The 23,046-nt window shown below is 38.5% G+C and overlaps 1 protein-coding gene across 2 annotated transcripts; it reads right to left on the bottom strand.

The window, feature by feature from the left end:
- Positions 1-1,387: 1,387 nt before the first annotated feature.
- LOC145099996 (uncharacterized) lies at positions 1,388-3,577 on the bottom strand. 2 transcript variants are annotated; one of them, XM_079037444.1, is made up of 8 exons: positions 3,358-3,577; positions 3,028-3,253; positions 2,403-2,523; positions 2,241-2,311; positions 2,092-2,171; positions 1,893-1,996; positions 1,735-1,793; positions 1,388-1,643 (listed from the first exon to the last, which is right to left on the bottom strand). In XM_079037444.1, the coding sequence occupies exons 1-8, from the start codon at positions 3,441-3,443 to the stop codon at positions 1,539-1,541; spliced, it is 852 nt and encodes a 283-aa protein (XP_078893570.1). In that variant the 5' UTR covers positions 3,444-3,577; the 3' UTR covers positions 1,388-1,538. The 2 variants fall into 2 exon arrangements, with proteins under 2 accessions (XP_078893570.1, XP_078893571.1); XM_079037445.1 differs by having other exon boundaries at positions 2,092-2,153.
- Positions 3,578-23,046: the final 19,469 nt, after the last annotated feature.

Raw genomic sequence — 23,046 nt, 5'->3', positions numbered from 1 at the left:
AACAAACAATTAAACAAAATCTTACGAGAACAGCAACTAGACAAGAAACTTACGCTTTTAACCAAGAGATACTTCTAACGCACTTTTATCAAGGCTACAAGAACTCAGATTATACAACCAGAAAGACTCATCTAAATGCAAGAACAGCGAAAAGAGGGAAATCAAAGAGAAAACCCTATAATGTGAGAGTTTGAATATCTTCCACTTTTATAGTGTATTTTGCTTCTCGTATACAATAATAAACTTTATTTTGAAAGAAAGAGTTTGAGACGGAATAAAGCATATTTCTTCAAAATACTGCTCCACTCGACAATGTTAGTCCTCAAACTCTTTCCTGATTCACTTTTAACCCAACATCTTTTACACTTCTCACTTTATACCCTAAAAAAAACAAAAAAAAAATCAAAATCTTATGTTGTATATGATTTCAGAAAATTGTTTTCAGTTTTCTTGGGAAAAAAAAGTTTTAAAAATAATAGAATTTTCATTTTCAGATTTCATTAGAAAATTTAGAATAGATGTTTGTTTAAAACTTTTGAGTTTTCATTTTCCATTTTATAAAATTTGAAAACATATTTGGTTTTGTATTTTCTATCGGTTTTTGTTTTTCAATTTTGTTTTTTTAAATATGGTTAATATTGTTTTTGAAAAAAAAAAAAAAAAAAAAAAAAAAAAAAAAAAAAAAAAACCATACCCCCACCCATCCAGGGGCGAACCTAGCAGGTGTCCCGATGTAGACACCGACAACACCTACTTTTTCTGTCCGCAGTGACAAAAATTTCAATTTACATACAAACATGCATACCTATGTACATTTTATTTCTTTAACTCTTTAAATTTGTACCCAACTCCTAACTATATGCCTCTAGACCCAGCCTCAAAGCAAGATATTTTATTAATTGCTTTTATAAGTACAACTACAATTATATATTTTCATTTTGTAAGATTATCTTTTTATTTTATATATTATGTGCAAACTTAAGAAAAAAACATTACTTTGAGCTCTTACAAGTTTAATAAATGAAAATATTAATTGAATGGAAGTATCATCACTTTGTTAAAAATAATATTAAGTTCCAAAAATTAATAAAAATAATATTTTGGTCGTATTACATAAGTTACTTTCCAAATCTTTGGCAAATAGAAAACAATTCCAAATTCTTTTGAAAAAATGTGCAAACCCAAACCAAATAGAAAAGAGAAACAAATAACTAATTGCAATTTATTCAGATTTGCTAAAAAAGGTTATTATAGTTAATAACAGATGCACCAGTGATGCAAACCACAAGTACCAAAACTCTTAACATACTCGATATATTCAGGATCTGGCCAAAAACATTAATTTGAATTCCCCATAAGAGAATCACCAAAATGACGACAAAAGTAATAAAGTAAGAAACCTAAACCATAGCATAGCATAGCAGTTTCAGAAATATGCACAAAATGGTAGAATATACAAGGAAAAGATTTTGTGAGCTTCAAATAACAAATCATATTCATATACACAAATTGATTTTTGAACATAATCTTCAAGTCATTTAGAAGAGGCGACCCAGCATGTCATTAGTGGGAAACTTGATTACCAAAGTTGCTTTGTTTTCTTCTTTCCATTTCATCTTCTCTCTCTCCAAATACTCAATAACCTACAATCATATTCAATATTCATCCCACACCACATAATAATTAATTAAAATAATATCCTTTAAAATTAATTCATACATAACAATAACATACCGTCCTCTTAATGTTTGAACTCCTCTCAGATCCAGTCACAACTTTCAATTCCCCCACAACTGTACAACATCATAATAAATCCATTGATTAAAATATATATAATTATGTTTATGTTCATGTATGGATGATGAAATAGATATTATTATTATTATTATTACCTCCACCAAATGCAGCTACTGACACGAGAGGTTTCAGAAGCTCCATTGCATGATCCACATGCAGTCCACGTAGACTGATTCTCATCACCTCAAACTTTTGGTCACTGCACAAACAAACAAAATACTCATAATCCAAATACATATAAACGGGCCGTGGGTCATATCATATGGGTCGGGTTTAGTTTTCACGGAAACCTACCCATTAATTTTAATCCGCAAGATTGTTTTGTCATTCTCTTCTCTCCATGCAATGTTTTCTGTCTCTAAGTACTCAACAATCTATAACAATCCACCCCCCACATAATAGTAATTAAAATAAATAAGTATACTTTCATAATTCATACATACCGCCTTTTTAGATTTTGAAGATCCGGTGATAACCCTCAACACATGCTCTTGACCTGCTTCACCTAAAATACCTATTTCACACACATTCACAAAATCCATGAATGGATGCATTGAATGATGAAATAGATATTAGATGATGATGATGATGATGATGATGCTTACGTGCACCAAGTGCAGAATGTAAAAGGTTAGTTTTTAGAAGTATCAGTACGTTTTTCACAAGCTGATATTGTAGACTGACTGTCATCACGTTGTGAATACCATCATCAACATCATCATGTCCCTGCATCAAAAGTAATAAATCAAGTTGTTGAGTATTAAACAACTAAACATGCTAATAGAAATTACAAGCTCAACAGTGCCATCATCCATCTCTATTTCCATTTCAATTGTTGTTAAAACAAATTCAACTCCCAAGAGTCCACTAAGATTTAATTTTCTTTTCTTCCTCCCTTTTATGTTTAGCAGAGCCCATTGAGTATTTATTTAACCTGATTTGTACTATTATAGTTTCGCTTTCAAACAATTAAGCAGCCATGAATCAAAAATTTCAAGCTTATGATTAGACCAATTAATGTACAAATGATATTATTCTTGGTTTCATGTAATGATTATCTACATTCCAACTGATCAATTCTTAGCAACATATTTCCTTAAAACGTTGTATATGCTGGTTTCCATTACTCTTAGCTTTAAAGCTTCAGATCTGAAAGTATTCGGTACTACTACACAACATGGAAACAAAAACCTAGGGGAACGAAAGCAACAAAAAGGGTTGAGATCTTACTGAAAGATTTGTAGCACCCTCTGTTTCGTCAACGATTTCTGCACCAACAACGTGTACATGTATGGAACGCGAAGTAGTTCCTTCTGCAACACCATTCAAAACCTTGGATTGTTCATCAATCTGACCACGTGTAGGGTTAGGGTTTTGAGATCCATCCGCTTCCTTCGACTTCGAGATTGTGGGTCTCTGCCTCATATTCATTCGATGTTGCATTCCTCCCAGTTTACTGTTGCATACGACAAAATCAACCAAAAACTCGACTGGTTAAGAACTTAACAAACAATCAAACTCAAACTCCTACAAGAACAATCACTTTGACAAGAAACTTACGCCTTTAACCAAAAGCTACGTCCAATGCTAAACGGATAGGTGCGGCAAAGAGCTCGGTAACTCCTTCGTGGAGCTCGGAATGCCATGGATACACCGACAAGAACACCGATTACACTACCAGAATGCAAGAACAACGAAAGGGGGAAATCAGCGAGAAAACCCTAAAATGTGAGAGCAGTTATGTGAAATGAGCGCGAATATCTTCCAGTTCAATAGCGTATTGTCCTATTCCCCGTACAGTAGCACGTATTTCTTCTAAATACGGCTCCACTTGACAGCTTCAGTCCTTAAACTCTTTCCTGATTCACTTCTAATCCCTCGTCTTTTAGACGTACCACTTTATACATTAAAAAAAAAAAAAAAAAAAAAAAAAAAAAAAAAAAAAAAAAAAACTTGTTTTCCAAAAGCAAATTGAGAAAGGATTAACGTAAAAACCCTTCACAGAAAACATTATGTTGACTTAAACTCAATGATTTGATGAAAATGTCCGTTTTTTGCTTTAACAAACCCATTTTTACAACGAATCAACTTTTATAGGGTGTGAACTCTAGTGTTTTGTTACTTAGTAATATCACTAAGTGTGAACAACTTGTTGGGAAATTATTTTATTTTAACTATAACTCATCAAAACATTTATTTTTCCGTTTTAGGGTCCTATTATTTAGACCTCAGATTTCCTTATAGCACCTTGTAGTTATGATTTTTTAGTCAAACTGTTTTTTTTTTTTTCAATATCTGAGAAATTAAAGTGTTTGACTTTGAAAATTTAATATTTTCAGCTTTTTTATGTTTTGAAAATTTAATATTTTCAGCTTTTTTCTGTAAAAAAATAAAGTCATTGAACACTGTAATTTGTTAATATCAAAGTTTGTTTTAAATAATCTAACAATCTTATTTAATTTTTTTTAATTGAACTTCATTAATATCACAACATATATTATATGTATTATAACAAATTCAAACTCGATATTTACAAATTCAATTTTGATCTTCACAAATTTAATTTTGATCTTCACAATTTACACCATTGATATCTACAAATTTCAAACATTGAAAAATGTATACTCTTAATAGCTAATTAATTGTCAGCTAATCCAACTATAACACATCTAATATAAAATCAAAACATTTTTACTGTAAACAAACAACTAACAGCTTCTGATTTTAACAAAAGGTAAAATGAAAATTCTTGTAAATATTTTTTTATCCACTGAGACTTCACCTCCAGCAGCATAACACCTCCACTGAACACCACCACCTCCGGTCCGACCACCAGTGGCGTTCCAGTCATATGGTCGGGCGAAGATGAAAGTGAGAGAGAGAACAGAAAATGAAAGTGAGAGAGAGAGGGAGAGAAATCGTTTGGTGGTGGTCCGAATTTCACAGTCTTCGAAGAGAAAGACACGAGGGAGCGACAGATACCGGTGGAGGCAACAGCTGGAGCTTTTGCCATGCTTCCACTGACGTCTTCACAGTGACCTCCCACATTCGTCATTCCCTCTCCGCCCACTGCCATGGTTAAAACACCCCACCGTCACTTCTTTCGACCACCACAGCTTCCACTCCTCACGATTTCACCACCATTTGTGTAACGCCCCGTTCTATAAGTACTTATTTATGAATTTCCGAGATCTAGAGTAAGGGCGTTTCAGTCTTTTGTGGGCAATGGGTTTCATTCGAGAAGGTTTCGGACCAGGGTGTGTCGTTAGAAGCATAGGGCTTCTCGCCACCTTTTCGTGGATATAAAGTTCGTCGGAACCGAACTTAGGATGAAGGAGTTATGACATTTTAAAGAAAGTGACATTTATGGCCCTTAACGGAAAAAGTTTTCGAAGTAGGCCATGCATGCAATTGGGACACGCGTGGGTACTCCCAGCGTAGGCTGGGTTACGCCCAGCGTTGTAGAGCAAATGGTCGCGGGTGCAAGGACGCGTACGCCCAGCGTACGCTCAGAGTCCTTAAACCCTAATTTGAGGGTGAGCCACTATATAAAGAACATAATGGCTCAAATCCTAGCCTCATTATCATCCTCCCCAGCCTCAGAGAAACCCTAGAATGCCTCATCCTTCCATTTTGTGAGATCTTGACATTGGGAAGCTCATTTTGGTGGTTTAAGCTTGGAAGAGGAAAAAAGGAAGTTGTCAAAGAAGGACTTGGGAAGTTGGAGCTTATAGATCTAGAATAACATCATCTTCTGGAGCCCTTTTGAGGTATAAAGTCTCTTGTTTGACATTTATTTTGTGTAGATCTTGGTGTTATGAGGTCTTGACACCATTTCTTGTCCCAAAAACCCCAAAGTGATGCATGATGCAAGTTGGTTGAGATTAGTTGGTTGAGATTAGTTGTCAAAGAAGGACTTGGGAAGTTGGAGCTTATAGATCTGGAATAACATCATCTTTTGGAGCCCTTTTGAGGTATAAAGTCTCTTGTTTGACATTTATTTTGTGTAGATCTTGGTGTTATGAGGTCTTGACACCATTTCTTGTCCCAAAAAACCCCAAAGTGATGCATGATGCAAGTTGGTTGAGATTAGCTGTCCTTTCAGACCTTAAGAGAGGTCTTGAGTGAGAAAAATGAGGTCCCAAAGGCTTGATTGTCTCATGTGTGATGTAGGTGGGTCTTTATGGATTAAGACCTTAAGTTAAGAGCTTTATGGACGTCCCAAGTAATAAAGTTTGAGACTTTATGAATCCTAGGCATGTTTGGTCGATGAATCTGAAGTTTGGGCTTAAGATCTTAAGCCATTAAGAACTTATGTGGAATTTTGGTTCAGCGAGTTTACGCCCAGCGTACTCCCTCTGTTGGGTTTTTGATTTTAGGCCTTAAGTGATTGGGTTGTTTATGGGCTAGTGGGGCTTGGGCCGTGACTGAACATTATGGATGGAGTAATTTAGGCCTAATAATTATTATGGACCTTGGATCTAGGCCCGTTTGGAAAGGTGGGCCCAATTTAGTAAATTGGGCCAATAATGGGTTTTGCATGAGGATTTGGTTTTGGGTCTTGGCCTAATAAGAGGATGATGGACTTAATGAGTGTTATGGGCCCTTGGTCTAGAAAGTCATGATTGGACTCTAACTTGGTGATTATCATGTGATAGCTGGGAGTCCCGGTGAGTCAGCGGTCGGAGATTTGCAGGATTTCGGCAGTTGCAAGGTGAGTTATCCTCACTATATCGACAAGGTCTACAGCACCAAGGTCGGCCCTTTATCGGATGGAAATCCGGGTATTGTTTGTTACGTTATCGTTTTGCTAGATATGCATCCTGGTATTTAGGATGGTGTTATGTTAGTGAACTGGTTAAGGTCGGTACCCAGGATATATGGTAATGTTATGCTAGTGACCGGTTAAGTCGAAATCCTGGTTAGGATGTTGATATGCTATGTGATTTGTTAGACTGCTTGTCTGGTTAGAGATTTGTTATGTGATTGATTGTTTTATGTGCTCATGGTTGTTTAACGGGGGTTGGGTTGAGGCGGGTCCTGCCTAGTGTTATAGGTCAACATACCCAGGGCGGATCGGGTATTCCAAAGGCCCAGCGAGCGGTCCAGATAGGCTGAAGGCCCCAAGAGGGCGGACCAGACGTGCCGAGGCTCGGAGAGTCGACCAGGCCGACTGAAGGCCCGGTGCGAGCGGACCAGTCATACTGTAGACTCAAAGAGTGGACCAGGTGGATTGAAGGCCCAGTGCGGGTGGACCAATCACACTGTAGACTCGATGTACATGCTAGACTCGGAGGGTGGACCAGGTGGACTGAAGGCCCGGTGCGGGCGGATCAGTCACACAGCAGACCCGATGTGAACGGTTGTTCTATTTGTGATATGATATGAGTATGTTATGTGTGGTTGGTATTTTGGGGGTAACTCACTAAGCTTTCAGGCTTACAGTTATAGTGTTGTGTTTCAGGTACTTCAGGAGATCGTGGCAAGGCGAAGGCGTGATCGTACCGCTCCTCATGCTTTATGATTTAAGTGATATGGTTCTGGGGATGCTCTGATGTTTAAACTATTTTGAAAAAGAAATGTATGAACTTAACGGTTTTTGAATGAAAGAAGATGATTTAAATTTGGTTGAAATTTTTGGTCGTTACAAGTTGGTATCAGAGCCTTGGTTTGAGTGAATTGGAGGAACATTCGTGTGAATCCATTCTCAAATCAAGGAGGGATTTTCAAAATGGTTTTCAAAAGGTTTTCGAAATAAGTAAAGGAGGATGCAGAGGGTACGATCATCCAGAGCCGGTAAGTTGACCCCAAAATACCATGCAAGTTATTTGATTATGTGATATGTTAGAACAGCATGCTAGCACTAGGCTATGGATCTTCAGGAATTGCATGATAGAGTTGTCTGATTATGTGATGCCCACTAGCCTAGGGTTTTCCTTATATGAGATATTCAACTTTTCCCTCTAGGAGTGAGGATTGAGCATGTGTGTATATATGGTTAGAGTGTTGTGGTGATACTTGAGACAAATATGGGTAGGTGTAGAAGGTAGTATGGGTCCGTACTACTGAAAGCACAGGACCCATACGCATATCAAGGAAGTCACAACTCTCTAGCGTATCAGTTATGAGATAGTTCCCCAGGCGGGTATGGGATGTGTCTAAGGGTCTCGTTGGTGTATTGCAGTATGGCGATTACGAGACGTTTCGGGCAGGATCCGTTTCGGGATCAGGATCGGGAGAGGGCGGTCAGGGTGGGTCAGTGTAACGCCCCGGTTATTTAAATAAAATAACAAACGAAAGTCTCGGACTAAATTGTGAAGAATTTTAAAAGTCAGGGGTTTAAAGTGAAAATTCGGGACTTAAATTGAAAAGAAGTGAAGGCTTAAGGATTTATTGGCAAATTAAAGATTTAAACTGAAAAGATTTTATAGAGTCAAGGGCTAAAAGTGTAAGTGTTGGATTCAAATTGAGAATTAATTATGGAGGAGGGGTTGTTTAGTAATTTTGGGCCTTATTATGAAAAGAATTTTAGAAGCTGAGGTCAAAAGAGTAATTATTGGATTAGATTTGAAAAGATTCTATGGGGAGGGACTAGAACTGTAAATATGGGAAAGATATATGTGGAGCCGGGTATAAAGCGTGACATCCGGCCAAACCCTAACCCTACGGACCATTTATGCAGCCGCCATCATCGGAACTCCTCCGGCAGCCGCTCTCACCCCACGTCCCTTCAAGCCACCGCAATCCTTTCCCCCAGCCGCCACTACCCTTCGAGGCTCCTTCATCCGTCGCTGCTTCGCTGGGGATTGCCGTTGTTCCAGCTCCACTACCGGAACCGATGTGTACAGTCGAGATGGCCGCCAAGATCGACGACCGAGCTAAAAATGTTGCTGCGAGATTCGTGAGCTACCAGAAACGCTAGAAAGCCTATCTGCCACCTTTACCTCTCTTCTCCTTCATTTTTCTCAGTGAATCGACGTTGTGTACGTCGAATGGTGTCGCTAGCAGCCCTGTGGTTGCCGTTTTGGGCCGCCGTCGCTGTTGGCCGTCGTCACAGTTGTCGCCTGCCACCCGTAGTGGCTGAGTTGGAGATGTCTCGGTCTTCAGATCATGTTTTCGAGTGTGCACATACATCTACTTGATTGGGAGTCAAGAGGAACCGCCGGCTGTCATCGCGAACCACCACCATTGCCGCCTCTCCGGAGTTCTGCCATCGCCAAGCACCACCAGGTGGTGGTTGTGTTACTTTTCCAAGCATAAGGGTGGGTGGGTGTGTGTTATTTCAGTGATGTATGATTAAGATTGGTTGATCGGAAAGCCGGGAATAGCCACCGCCAGCACTGTGAGGTGGTGGTTGCCGCCAAGCGCTACCACCGGCCACCATGGTGTAGCTGTGTGCGTGTATGTTTAGATTAGTTTAGTGTGTGTGTGTGTGGGTATTGAGATTTAGCATTGTAAAATGTAATTTGAATTTGGAATAATGAAAATGAAGTAAACCACCACCGTAAGGTGGTGACCGCCGCCTTGAACCGCCATTGACCACCACTACCCGAAGTGGTAGTGGGTGGTGCCCCGTTAGCAAACCCTAATGGGCTTAGAGATTGGTTTGGGGCCTATTGGGCCATGTTTGGGTGGAAAACCCTAATTATGAGTATTGGGCCTTAGACTTATTGGACCCACTTTTAGGCCATTGAGATGGGATTATGTATTAAGCCCAATCACTGCATCTCATTTATCTAGTAGAGTAAAGAACTTAATGGACTAAGTCCTTTATTACGACCCAATTCTTGAAATTTGGGACTTTCGCCGGAAAAAGGATTAGAATCGGGAAATGGGGCGAGCCAAATTTATTGCGAAAATACTAATATTTGAGAGATTATCAGCACACACACGAGAATTATTTAATAAGTGAATACTAAATAATAATCATTGGCAGGAATTAATGTAAGCAATAATGGACTTAATGGATTAAGTCCCTAGTGTGTTAAGTCCTTAGTGGGTTAAGTAAGAAACACTTAACCCTAGTTATCATTTGATGTGAAACCCTAATTTCACTTGGGATTTGTGTTGAGCCATCCGAGAATAATCAAATGGGCTAGAGTAATTAGTTGGGCTTTAGGGTAAGGCCCATATGAAGGATTGGGCCCAATTTGGAAAATTGGGCCATAGATGGGCCATAGTTGGGGCCTAGATGGTTGTAAGATATTGGGCCCTAGAATGATACATGTTGGACTGGACTGATCAATTGGGCCTTAAGGGATGTACATGTAGAGGTTTGGGCCCAATTTGGAAAATTGGGCCATATGTTGGGCTTTGAACCCTAGTTGACTTTGGGCCTATGGATTGGGCCTTGGGCTTGGGTAAGCCAAGCTAGGGGTAATGTAGTAATTATCCAAAGCATGTATTTTTAGTTATGTGTTAGAACCCAATTATTAATTGGGTGTTATTTGGTGTTGACAGTTCGAGAATCTGTCAGCCAGCAGCTGGGGTGGAGTCTGCGGGACTTCAGCAGTGTGGGATTGTGTCTACGGGACTTCAGCAGTGTGAGGTGAGTTTCCTTCCAGTAGGAACGGGTCTACGGCCACAATGCGGGCCCGTTTAGTTAGCAGTAGTTCCGGACTTCAGTCCGATGCAGTAGTTAAAGTGCTTGATGTCTTTGTGATTCAAGCATGTTTGTGTTGTGTGTTCCGGACTTTAGTCCGATGCAGTATATGTGTTATGTTAGCAAATACGTGTTTATGTTATGTTATGTTCAAACAGTTCCGGACTTCGGTCCGATGCAGTTAGTTCCGGACTTCGGTCCGATGCAGTTAGTTCTGGACTTCGGTCCGATGCAGGGGACAAGGTCCCAGTCAGTTCCGGACTTCGGTCCGATGCAGTCAGTTCCGGACTTCGGTCCGATGCAGTGGGCAAGGCCCAATATGTGCTTTATATGTTGTATGGTATGTGGTAGTTTGGGGGAGCTCACTAAGCTTCGTGCTTACGGTTTTCAGTTTTGGTTTCAGGTACTCAGTTTTCAAAAGAGGAGCTCGGGAAGATTGCAGTGCACACACCATTTGTTCAGCCTGGGATGTTTATACTCTGATATATTTGACAGCTGTTAAGATATTTTGAGATACATTCTTTATGATTCTTATATGACATTTGATGGATATGGTTTTATTACTAATTTAAAACGAAATTTTCAGACTGTATTTTTGGGATGTTACAAGTTGGTATCAGAGCCTTGGTTTGAGGGATTCGGACGCACTCCCGAGTGTGTCTGAACTCAAACTAAGGAAGTGGTAAAAAGTTTTTAAAAAGAAAAGAGTTTTAGAAAAGCAAAAAGAATTTTTAGAAAGAAAAGAACTTTGAAAAGAGAAATAGGGTGTGGTGCATGCAATCAGCCGAGCTCAAGTAAGTACTCCCAAATTACCCATACAAGTTTATGATCATTAGTTTCAGTTTCAGTTTTAGTATCAGCTTCAGTTTCAGTAGAACAGCATGCTAGAATAGGACTAAGGATCTAAAATGATGCCCTATGTGCCTACTTTATGTGTTCAGCTTGATAAGAATTTCATGCTAGTAATGAGTAGATAGTAGTAGGATAGCTTGTGTAGGTTATGCCTGATAGTATGAGCTTAGCATTGTATGCTAGTACAATTTCTTGTTATGAGAATAGTTTTGCCTGAGTATGTTTCCTTTATCCGAATGCTGCTTGCTTTGTGCTTTGTGGGACTCTGAGTGATGGGAGTTAGCCATTAGGTGAATACGTCACATCACATGTGATCAGGGTTGAATAATCTCAGAGTGCTGGATTTGGCCCTATTGCGCAGCTCTTGTTTGAGTCCAACCGTTGTAGGGACGAGACTTTTACTCGAAGGATTATCCAAGCCTCATTGCATGTGATGGTATTCAGGTGGTGGCTAATTGGCATTACGAGGAGGCCTTCAGCAGTTGAGGACTGTTTGGGTAGAGTCAGAGGTTCCCTAGGGCAAGCCTAGGATGAGAGTAGCAGAGATCAGTAGTAGAGAAAAGGGGACTTGGTGGAGTTAAGGTAACTCTTGAGGAAAGTACGGATAGATATGGAAGGTAGTATGGGCCCGTACTACCGAAAGAAGAGGATCCGTACTCGATTCAAGAGGGGCCAAGGCAAAACCAGTGAACTAGTAGAGGGTGTGAGAGATCCCTCAGCAGTAGTGTGTGAGATCCCTCGAGTTTGGATGAGTATTGTGATGTTAGTGATGGCAAGTTGCCGAGTATAGTGACGCTACGTGGTAGACCAGATGGTAGTTCTGGTGTCGACAGGGATCAGGCTCGGACTCTGGAGCCGGGCAGATTGATGATCAGATGAGAGAGTTCATTTCATTTGAGAATTTTGCGCAGTATCACTGACCAGACTCCTGTGATCCTCAGTGTGATCAAGGAGGGCATTATGGAGATTTGTAATGAGAGGCCGAGTGCATTCTACACTGAGATAGCAGTCATGATAGAGACCCGTACGTTGATGTTTCGGGAATTCACAGTTTGTGAGGCTTCAGATAGTCATGGGGGTTAGGGACCCCATTGTTAGCGGCAGATGGTTGGCAGATGTTGCCAACACTTTTCGTACCAGACGTTGTCTCGAAAGGAGACAAGATCTGACTTACTTCCTGTCTCCTGAGGGATAGAGCACGAGATTGATAGGAAGAGGTTGGTAGTGAGTTGAGGGATGATGTGGTTAATGCTATGTCATGGGATGACTTCCAGACCAGATTCTGGGCAGAGTGTGCCCAGGCGATTGAGGCGCAACAGTTGGCGCCAGAGTTGTTAGATCCTCACCAGACGAATGAGACTGTGGCAGAGATCACTGCCAAGCCTCGGGAAAGAGCTTATATGGTACCACAGTATGCAGTAGATGAGGAAATGAAGAAGGAAAGTTATCAGGACATACTGTAGAATGATAGCAGGGAGATGATGAGTATCTCGGGGTGCAAGACCCTGAATGATATGACTTCTAGAGCTCGAGAGCGGGATATTGACTTGGAGCACATTGTTAAGAGGGAACCAGATCAGTTGCTTATAGTGAGGGGTCTTGAGAGGAGACCGTAGATTTCAGATTAGCTTTCGAGAGACCAGCAGGACCAAATTCGGTGCAACACTTGCGGGATTGGGAAGTACAATGTCATCTTGGTTTATTCCAAGACTGAGGAGCAGCACGAGAAGCACCTGAGGGAGGTGCTAGAGATTTTGAGGAGGGAGAGAATTTTTGCAAGGTTCTCTAATTGTGAGTTCTGGTTGCGCGGGGTGCAATTTCTTGGGCACCTTGTCAATCAGAAGGATATTCTAGTCGATCCGGCCAAGATAGAGGCCGTGATGCAGAGGAGAATTCCGAGGTCTCAAACTGAGATTCGGAGCTTCCTGGGTTTAGCATGTTATTACCGGAGATTTATTCGGATTTTTAAAAGTTGTGTGATCTTTTGGATTAGCTAGTGTTGAAACACTAGCAATGTTAAGTGTGGTTTCTAGCAGATTGGTCATGGGTGGCGAGAAGGATTAGGAATTCTTCCAGTTTTGTGTGTTGTAGGGCATTAGCTGAATCAAAGTGGGGGAGAATCACCCAAGGATTCAGAAGCAGGAGCAGTTTTGAGACTAGGATAAGTTTGATGGGTTTTGGTCATAAGACATCCTATGTGCTCATACAAACCCTAAAGCTCGGATCTAGGTTTCTCTATTGTACATACTTTGAATCCAAGACTTTGAACCCTAATTCTAGCATATGGAAATCAGAATTCACATGTAAATAGGTTTAAGAACATACCTTGATTGTTATATAGCAATAACAATCCAATTCCTCCTTGAATTGACCTTGGAAAGCAAAGAGTCACAAGTGTCACTCCTCTAATGGCTTACAAACACCATAAGCAAGTGGAGAAGGTATAAGGAGAAAGGAGGGAGGTTAGAATTCGTATTTGGGACTTCTTGGGAAGGGTTACACGAATTCATGACCTTGGGGTTGTTTATATAGGTGTAGAGATAGGGTTTCAGTCATTATCCTTATCTAGTTGATTATCCATTAAGCAACCAATAAGATAATCCATGAATCCTTATCATACTCGAATTCTAAGGCTTTCCAACCTTAAATTCGTTCACCACACTTATAAGATAATCCTTACCTTATTTTGTAACTATCACATAATTACAAATCAGCCCCTCTAGTTTAATTAATTACATTTGATCACAAAACTAATTATTAATTAATTATTGACCAATATTAATTAAACAAATATGATTTCTCCTTTAATATATTATTCTTATAACATATTAATAAATCATAATAACCTCTCTCTCTTTATTTATTTCTCCAATCAAGTTGCTTTGGTGAAGGCAACCCAAAAGGACCATGCACCATCGGGTCAAGTACATACCAAAATAGTTATGGACTTAGACACTAATCCAACAGTCTCCCACTTGGATAAGTCTAACAACTATTCTGCGTATAACTTCGGATCCCGATCTGCAATCGTAGCTTTCCAAAGCCGCTGTCAACTCTGATCATATCAAATACGCGTGTCCTTAGATAAGGGATCATATATTCCTCCATTCTAGATATCATATGATATATGATTTCAAATCATTCTCTTTGTACTATATCTCGATTCCCGATTTATGACGACTGACTAACTGAACAAATCAAATTAGCCCTAGCCCGGCCGAGCATTTACGTTTGTCATCACTAAACCATCGAGGGGCCCAAAGATATCGCTTTTATCCTACTTTGAATAAAAGGAACGGATAAACTTTGATACAATGCTTGCTTGTACTCACGCACCGAATCACACACAACAATATGTTTTATAACACCAAGTTACTGGTGCGTTTACATATTATCAATGTGCAACCGATTCGCAAGATACAACTCACACATCTCGGTTTCAAGAATATAAGATGTTATCGTCTCACCAATCACTCGTGATACAATCCATGGAGTGATCCAAGTGAGCGTGGGTCTAATCCAATGCTCAAATCTCATTCATAAGCACTCATGAACGTTGCAGCAAACATTTGCTTATGTCTAATACTCTTTTAGACAATCCACACACCAATTCACGACAGTCTTCATTCATATCTACTTCCAACATATGAACGACTGCGGCCCGTTCGAATAATTCAGTTATTCTTAATAAACTCAATTATTCTGGAAGTCAAAACATGCAAAGTGAAACACAAGAATAATACTAATCCCATATGGCCTCAAACCTTTGAGTATAAATAAAACACCTTTTATTTATCACCATATCGATTACTCATTATTTGTCGTTTCGGGTAATCAACTTCTTACTTGAATTGTAACACTTGTCTCATGCTCCTAGCATGCACACAATGTTTACCTATGGTTCTTACTTTGTGAAATAGATCACATTGAACACATTTCCAATCCTTCTCATTTCACAACTCCAAATCCGTTTTTCATAAGTTAAAGAATATCAAATTCTTGCTACTTATAGAATATGCTATATTCTAACATTCTATGCAACTATCCTTTCGTAATGTCACTGCACCAAAGTCACAAAGACTATTGCCAATGATATTACAAAGTCTTCTATCGGAGATTGTTACAAGACAATTTCATAGATGTGATGTCTCTCACTCAAAGTTCTTTCTTTGAACATCCTTTTGCATATAAGTTTCTAATCTAGTCATAGATTTCTCAATATTCAATTCCCAATATGGACACACTTCCATATGTTCCATATGACAACTCATTCTTAATAGAATCTTATCTATTCATAATGATGTCGATATGGTCCATCCAATATGGAAACATTTCCATATTTTCCAATACTATACTTCCAACTACTCACAAGCGACCAATCCTCGTCGAACTTGGATTGTCCTTTGATAGTTGTTTGATTATTTTAGTCAAAACCAATTCTAGTCCCTTTTCCCTCTAAATGCGCTCGACATTTGGAAAATTTTAGAATGGTCAAACATTAAGCATTTTCAATCGATCCTATACCCGAAGCGTATGGGACACGACGCATAATGTTTTATTTGCTATGTTCTCAAAATTCGAATTGTGAAAAGGGATGTCGTAATCATAATCGAAATTTTAAGAACACACTATGTACCTTTGACTAAATATATTAACATTTCTCAACCTAATCCTTTAGATTTGAAATGAAGCATAATATTCTCTCCCTTAATTATAGTAAAACAACCTTTCAACTCTTACAACTTTGCAAAGTATGACTCTTGTTTTCTATAATTAATATTGCTAACCTTGCAATACTTTCCTTAATAATCATACAATCATAACATTTATGCTCCCACTATCATGATGATTATTATAAAACATAACACTTATGCTCCCACTAGCTTCGGCATGTATTCTTAACCATCTTAACTTCCAGAAAGACAATACTTATTGAATTTCTTAAGTCCATGTTTCTAATACATAGTGCTTTGATAATCTTTTATCAAGGCTTCTTGAACTTATACACCTTTGCCTTCGATAGTTCATATGTGTGTCTAAACAATTAAGACTAATTGCCAAACCTCTCAATTCAAATTATGGAAAGGGATACCGTAACCATAATTGAATTCGAGAATGCAATTTTACAATCACTATCTTCTTAAAATCTTTCTTAGTGAAAGCATTTCCTCACAATCATTTTCATGAAGGAGGAAATCTTATGACACTTAGATTTAAAGCGGTGTATTTGTTCCTATCCATGTGAATTTGTTAAAACCAAGGTTTACGACAAATTCAAACTCATATGGACCAAACTTTCTTAATCTTGATTTCTTGCCTTATGGTAGTACAGCTGCCCACCACGTCTTCCAAGTAGTTAAGCAGCTCACATTTTCCTATCAATGTACTTTCCATTGATCAAGGTCCTTGCCTTTTATGCGTTCAAATGAGAACTCATAGGACTCACATGCATAATTAACTCGATTGGGTTGGCATAGAATCAAAATAATGTCAACACGATAGGTTGTAAACCTCAACTCGTGTGCTAGTGATGATCGATAAGGTTTATTTGATTTGTTCTTGAACCTTTCAAGACCATTAAGACTCCCTCTGACTCCTTGACATATAAGATTCTCTTGTCAAAACCATTTCTTGACAAACAAATATTCAAGAGTTAGTGTAGCTTTTTATCAAAACACTTCATAAATTGGTCCTAGTTGGTCTTTGTCTTATCCAAGACATCACAACTTTCCACATTTGATGAATGTTACAAACCTTCTTAATACCTTTCACTCAATGTCACAATCTTAACTTTAAGACTTGTTATTGGAACGAAGTATGATTAACTTATTGATTTAACCATTTCTTCAATTCTTGATTCCTCTTCTTAGACATACAATTGTACTAAGACTCACTTAGAGGATCAATTGAGATATGGTTCTTAATCATTAAGACCTATCATAAAGCATAAAAGGTACTCTCCCATCTTCTTAGAATGGAGAAACTTTTATCTTTCTGCCTACTTGATTCTTCTTATTCGTTCTGCTATTGATCAAACCCTTTAATCAATTCAAAATTACACTTAATCTTGTAAGTATAATCATATTTACTAAGCCTTTAGTAAATCATGACGAATATCTTTGTTATTCTTATGGTGAACTTGATCAACACACTACTTTGTGTACTTGATCTCCTAGTCCTTCACTTGACACTTTGTCAACGAATTGGTCTAATTTCCAAATATGAATTTCTCATTCATCATGCAACCAAGTTGCATGATTCCAAATTTCTGTCCGATTGAAACTTTGGGCGATGAGAAACTCTCCCTATTTGGTAAATTCTTGACATTTCCATAAATAACATAAACAAGAATCATATCCATTCAAACATGGATTTTCATAATGATTTCATTGTAAGGAAATAAACAATTAAATAAATAAGTCAAACAAAATTTACTTTATTTATAAAAGCAGCGGAAAAATTTGTCCTTACAATGCAAAATCCATTGAAAACTATGTATTTCAAAAGAAAATTTCTAACAACTCTATCATAACTTTCTAAGCTCAAAATCTAATCTTCAAGTCCATGCGATCGAGATCCATCTCTTGTGATTAGATTCATCTTGCTCTCTTATCAAGCTTCCTTTCTTTTCACCGACCCTACAAAACACTCAAATGTAATCTTATTACATCATGTATCAAGAATCAATGAGTAGGAACTTAATGGAGTTAGATAGTGGATTTTTACCTAAAGCGCAGTCATACCTTTGACTCTCCCATCTCTTGGATCTCTTAGGTAATTAGGGCAACTTCGTCTCTAATGCCCCTTCTCTTGGCAATAAAAGCAAATTGACTCTTTTGGAACAACACATGGAACTACTTCAGACATCGCCTTTCTCTTATGATCGAACTTTTTGATTATTGCATGTCTTTCATTGCCATTGTCTATATCCATAGAGGTCTTGAAGGCAGATTCACCAATCAACTTTGCTTTTCTATTGCGCCAAACCATTGCTGATTCGGCAGCAATAAGCATATAGGTGAGATCTATAAGGGTCACGTTGTGGTTCGTCATATAGTACTCTCTTACGAACTCACTATATGAGTTGGGAAGTGACTGAAGAACCCAATCAACAGCCATCTCTTTACTAACGACGGATCCCATCATTCTTAGTCTATCAATGCGCGACTTCATCCCTAGGACGTGTGCACACACCGACTTTCCTTCTTTATGTTTACTTGCCAAAAGGGCTTGAGTGATATTGAACCTTTCAATTTTACAATCTTGTGGGTTAGGGAGAATAATTGGAGGAGGAGGAGGAAGTGAAGCATGATTTCTTGATCCTCGATCGAATCGTGGAATATCATCTTCATGTGGAATGCTTGTTCCACGGGATTTGGGAATACCATAGTTGTCGAACTTTGACATCTACAAAACGGGAGAAAACGAATTCAAGTTAGTTGATTGATTGAGTCCTTAGTAAATCACCCAAATGAGATACTAAGGCTAGGACCCAACACAATATTCTACAACTCGGGAGAGGGATGCCGTAACCCAAATTGCAGAACATTTGAAGGTAAGTGAATGACGATTCACTAATTTCCACCATGAAAAACGAAAAATTTAAGTTTTAAATCTATGAAAACTCCTAGATCCTTTGAGATACATTGAACTTTCAATGACATGTTTATATCTCGATATGCCCCTCTTGTTTGTGACTGGGATGCCGAGGATCACAAAGCGGGTGTAAATAACCATGCAAACTTACATGGTGCCCTCACATGTTACAGTCATCTATTCGATGTGCCGGTAAACCACACACGCTCCACCGAACTATGACAAACATTGAGTCACCCTTTGCTACCTTTGCTTAGACCCATTTAGTGTGCCGGTTAACCACACACGCTCCACTAACGTCTTCGCAAGGGCACAAAGTGTAATTTCATGGAATTGCATCAATTCACTTTTGCCTAAGTAACTAAGATTGGGAATTTTATGAAAACATTTAGTTACTTCATTATACTTATAAAGGAAGGTTTCGTCCTATCCTACCCGTTCGGCTAACGACCCTCCACTAGTCAAGAGTGCGGTGGGTAAGAGTGGATACCCATTCAATCGCCATTTTATAGGCAATTTCCTTAAACACCCCTTATAGACCAGCTTCGTGAATGAGGCCTACTAACGGTAAGACTGACCTTTAGTTATACATATATATAATGTTAGACTTTTAATGTTATATATAGTATAGTGTGTATTTTATAACTTTTAAAATACTATGTGGTTTAATTTAATAATTATACTTTTAATTCAATTAAATTGTAAACCTAAACTTTTATGGATTTATTAAACCTCTTTTAATTATACACCTTAATTAATTAATAAAACCATAAGGGTGTGATTTGAACTTTTTCAAAACAATACTAGAGTTTTAGAATTTAACATTTCTAATTAAACTTTTAATCAACCTTTAAATTCCAAAACTTGAGGGCAAGTTTTGAAACATTTCAAACCAAAGGGTTTAGAATCTAAATATGCATCAAAATTAAACTATTTAATCAAAATTTAAATTCCAAAACTTGAGGGCAAGTTTTGAAACCTTTTTCAAAACATTAGGGTTTCAACTATTTAAATTTCAAAACAACAAAACTTTTGGGGTTCAAATTTAAACTATAAAACCTAAAGGGCCAAATATGAAACTTTTCACAACAACAAGGATCAAATAATTCAAATTAACATTTAATCACATAATTATCCATATTTGATGATTTCTTGCAAAATAATTTATCAATTTACTTAAAATAATTAATCAATTATCTTATAAGGAAACAATTATCTTATTAATTGATAAATATCTTCAATTAGATTAAAATTATAGTCAAATATATCATATAATCGGATTAATATTAATCTAAGATGATAAGGTAATTATCCCAATGCAAAAACAGCAAGAAATCCCGAGATAAGCATTGTCTGACGCACCGACTCGCCGAGTCACCCTCTGGAACTCGCCGAGTAGGGCAACTCGCCGAGTCCACAGTGGGACTCGCCGAGTCCATCAAGCAGAACACCAAAAATCGAATTTTTTAAACATATCAAGCATCAATACAATAGAAACCAATCATGGCTCTGATACCACTGATGGGTTTTGGTCATAAGACATCCTATGTGCTCATACAAACCCTAAAGCTCGGATCTAGGTTTCTCTATTGTACATACTTTGAATCCAAGACTTTGAACCCTAATTCTAGCATATGGAAATCAGAATTCACATGTAAATAGGTTTAAGAACATACCTTGATTGTTATATAGCAATAACAATCCAATTCCTCCTTGAATTGACCTTGGAAAGCAAAGAGTCACAAGTGTCACTCCTCTAATGGCTTACAAACACCATAAGCAAGTGGAGAAGGTATAAGGAGAAAGGAGGGAGGTTAGAATTCGTATTTGGGACTTCTTGGGAAGGGTTACACGAATTCATGACCTTGGGGTTGTTTATATAGGTGTAGAGATAGGGTTTCAGTCATTATCCTTATCTAGTTGATTATCCATTAAGCAACCAATAAGATAATCCATGAATCCTTATCATACTCGAATTCTAAGGCTTTCCAACCTTAAATTCGTTCACCACACTTATAAGATAATCCTTACCTTATTTTGTAACTATCACATAATTACAAATCAGCCCCTCTAGTTTAATTAATTACATTTGATCACAAAACTAATTATTAATTAATTATTGACCAATATTAATTAAACAAATATGATTTCTCCTTTAATATATTATTCTTATAACATATTAATAAATCATAATAACCTCTCTCTCTTTATTTATTTCTCCAATCAAGTTGCTTTGGTGAAGGCAACCCAAAAGGACCATGCACCATCGGGTCAAGTACATACCAAAATAGTTATGGACTTAGACACTAATCCAACAAAGTTTTGCATCCTTATTGGGAAGGAAGATAACCCAAGCGGTTGTATGGTTTGAGGATAGTGTGAGATGGAAGTTCGGAAAAGCTTGCCTGTAAGGAGATCGCGTTCCCGTGATGTTACTAGCAAGTCGTAGGGAATCAGGTTTGGGATTCCAGTTAGGACACAAGTTCAGTTGATTGCGGGGCAAGCCCGTGTTCGATCCAGTATTAGAGTGTTGTAAGCCTGCGGGTGTACCCGTAGCATTCACTAGCAGTCAGATAGCATCAGAGTGTTGTAAGTCTGCGGGTGTAGCCGTAGCATTCACTAGCAGTCAGATAGTATTAGAGTGTTGTAAGTCTGCGTGTGTAGCCGTAGCATTCACAAGATTAGCAGATAGTACTAGAGTGATGTGAGTCTGTGGGTGTAGCCGCAACCTTCACTAGGTTGGTATATAGCGTGAGTGCGTTGTTAGGATGCAGAAAGAACAGTAGTACCCACCAGTTCGGGTGTAGCAGTGAGGAAATGGAAATCCACGGATTGGATTTCGAAATTTCCCAGGCGGATGAGACCTGGTTAAGCTAGTGATAAGATTGTAGAAGTGCCACTATAGAGATGAGAGCAAGGAAGCAGTGGACTGCTTAAGGTCATTTATGACATAAGGCTACAATTGGTGCTGTAGCAATCGCGTTTAGCTTTGGGCTCGGTGACATCAGGATTCGACGCATGGAACCAATCAGTTAGAGCAGAAGGCCGTTAGGGCCACAGTGTCAGGATAACTAGTAGCAGCTAGATCCATAGAAGGATTTCGTCCAGAAGTCGTGCGAGGCGGCTAGGTAGGGAGTCCTTTGACTCCGCAGTTGGGCTGGAACCCGATATTTTAGATGATTGGCGGAAAATTGAGACCAGGTAGGTCTCGGTAGATGACAGGAAGCAGCCACGTGGCAGCATACAGTTTCAGGCAATTCAGTGTTCCGAGCAGTTCAGTGTTTAGATAGTTCAGTGTTTCGAGCAGTTCAGTGTTCAGACAATTCAGTGTTTCGGGCAGTTCAGTGTTCAGGTAGTTCAGTGTTCAGAAAGTTCAGTGTTTCAGGCAATTACAGCTTTAGGGCAATGTTAGTAATTGTGCCCTAAGATGCAAGTACAGACAGGATAGTTGGTTTAATGGGAAGTGACAAGTCACCCTCAGCGAGATTATCAGAGCATTGGCCAAGTATAAGTGAATCACAGGGATAAGTGGATTTGTGATTCTGTTTTCTAGTGTGAGCTTTGAGTTACCAGAAGTTGAGTAGGCAGCTGAGTAACAAGTGGATTGGATATAGCAATCATGAATCAGTAGAGTGGTCTGTCAGGGATTCGGACCATCTCAAGACATCAAAATTTAGATGAAGTAGATGTGATCTTGTTGCGAGGAAGTAGTTCGCCTACAAATGTTTGGGCTTTGCGATGATTGGTCACAGCTACCCTGAGAAGGTTAGGCTGTACTCAGGATTATGGCCATGTTACTTGAGAAGTGAGCTGGCAGGGAATAGTAAGGAATGATTTCGAGGACGAAATCTAATTTAAGTGGGGGAGAGTTGTAACGCCCCAGTTATTTAAATAAAATAACAAACGAAAGTCTCGGACTAAATTGTGAAGAATTTTAAAAGTCAGGGGTTTAAAGTGAAAATTTGGGACTTAAATTGAAAAGAAGTGAAGGCTTAAGGATTTATTGGCAAATTAAAGATTTAAACTGAAAAGATTTTATAGAGTCAAGGGCTAAAAGTGTAAGTGTTGGATTCAAATTGAGAATTAATTATGGAGGAGGGGTTGTTTAGTAATTTTGGGCCTTATTATGAAAAGAATTTTAGAAGCTGAGGTCAAAAGAGTAATTATTGGATTAGATTTGAAAAGATTCTATGGGGAGG

This window comes from Lactuca serriola, chromosome 4 (assembly GCF_051521515.1).
Source record: "Lactuca serriola cultivar US96UC23 chromosome 4, Lser_US96UC23_V15, whole genome shotgun sequence".
Classification (NCBI taxonomy): Eukaryota; Viridiplantae; Streptophyta; class Magnoliopsida; order Asterales; family Asteraceae; genus Lactuca; species Lactuca serriola.
The sequence above is the reverse complement of the archived record's forward strand: the minus strand, read 5'-3'. Positions and strand labels throughout refer to the sequence as shown.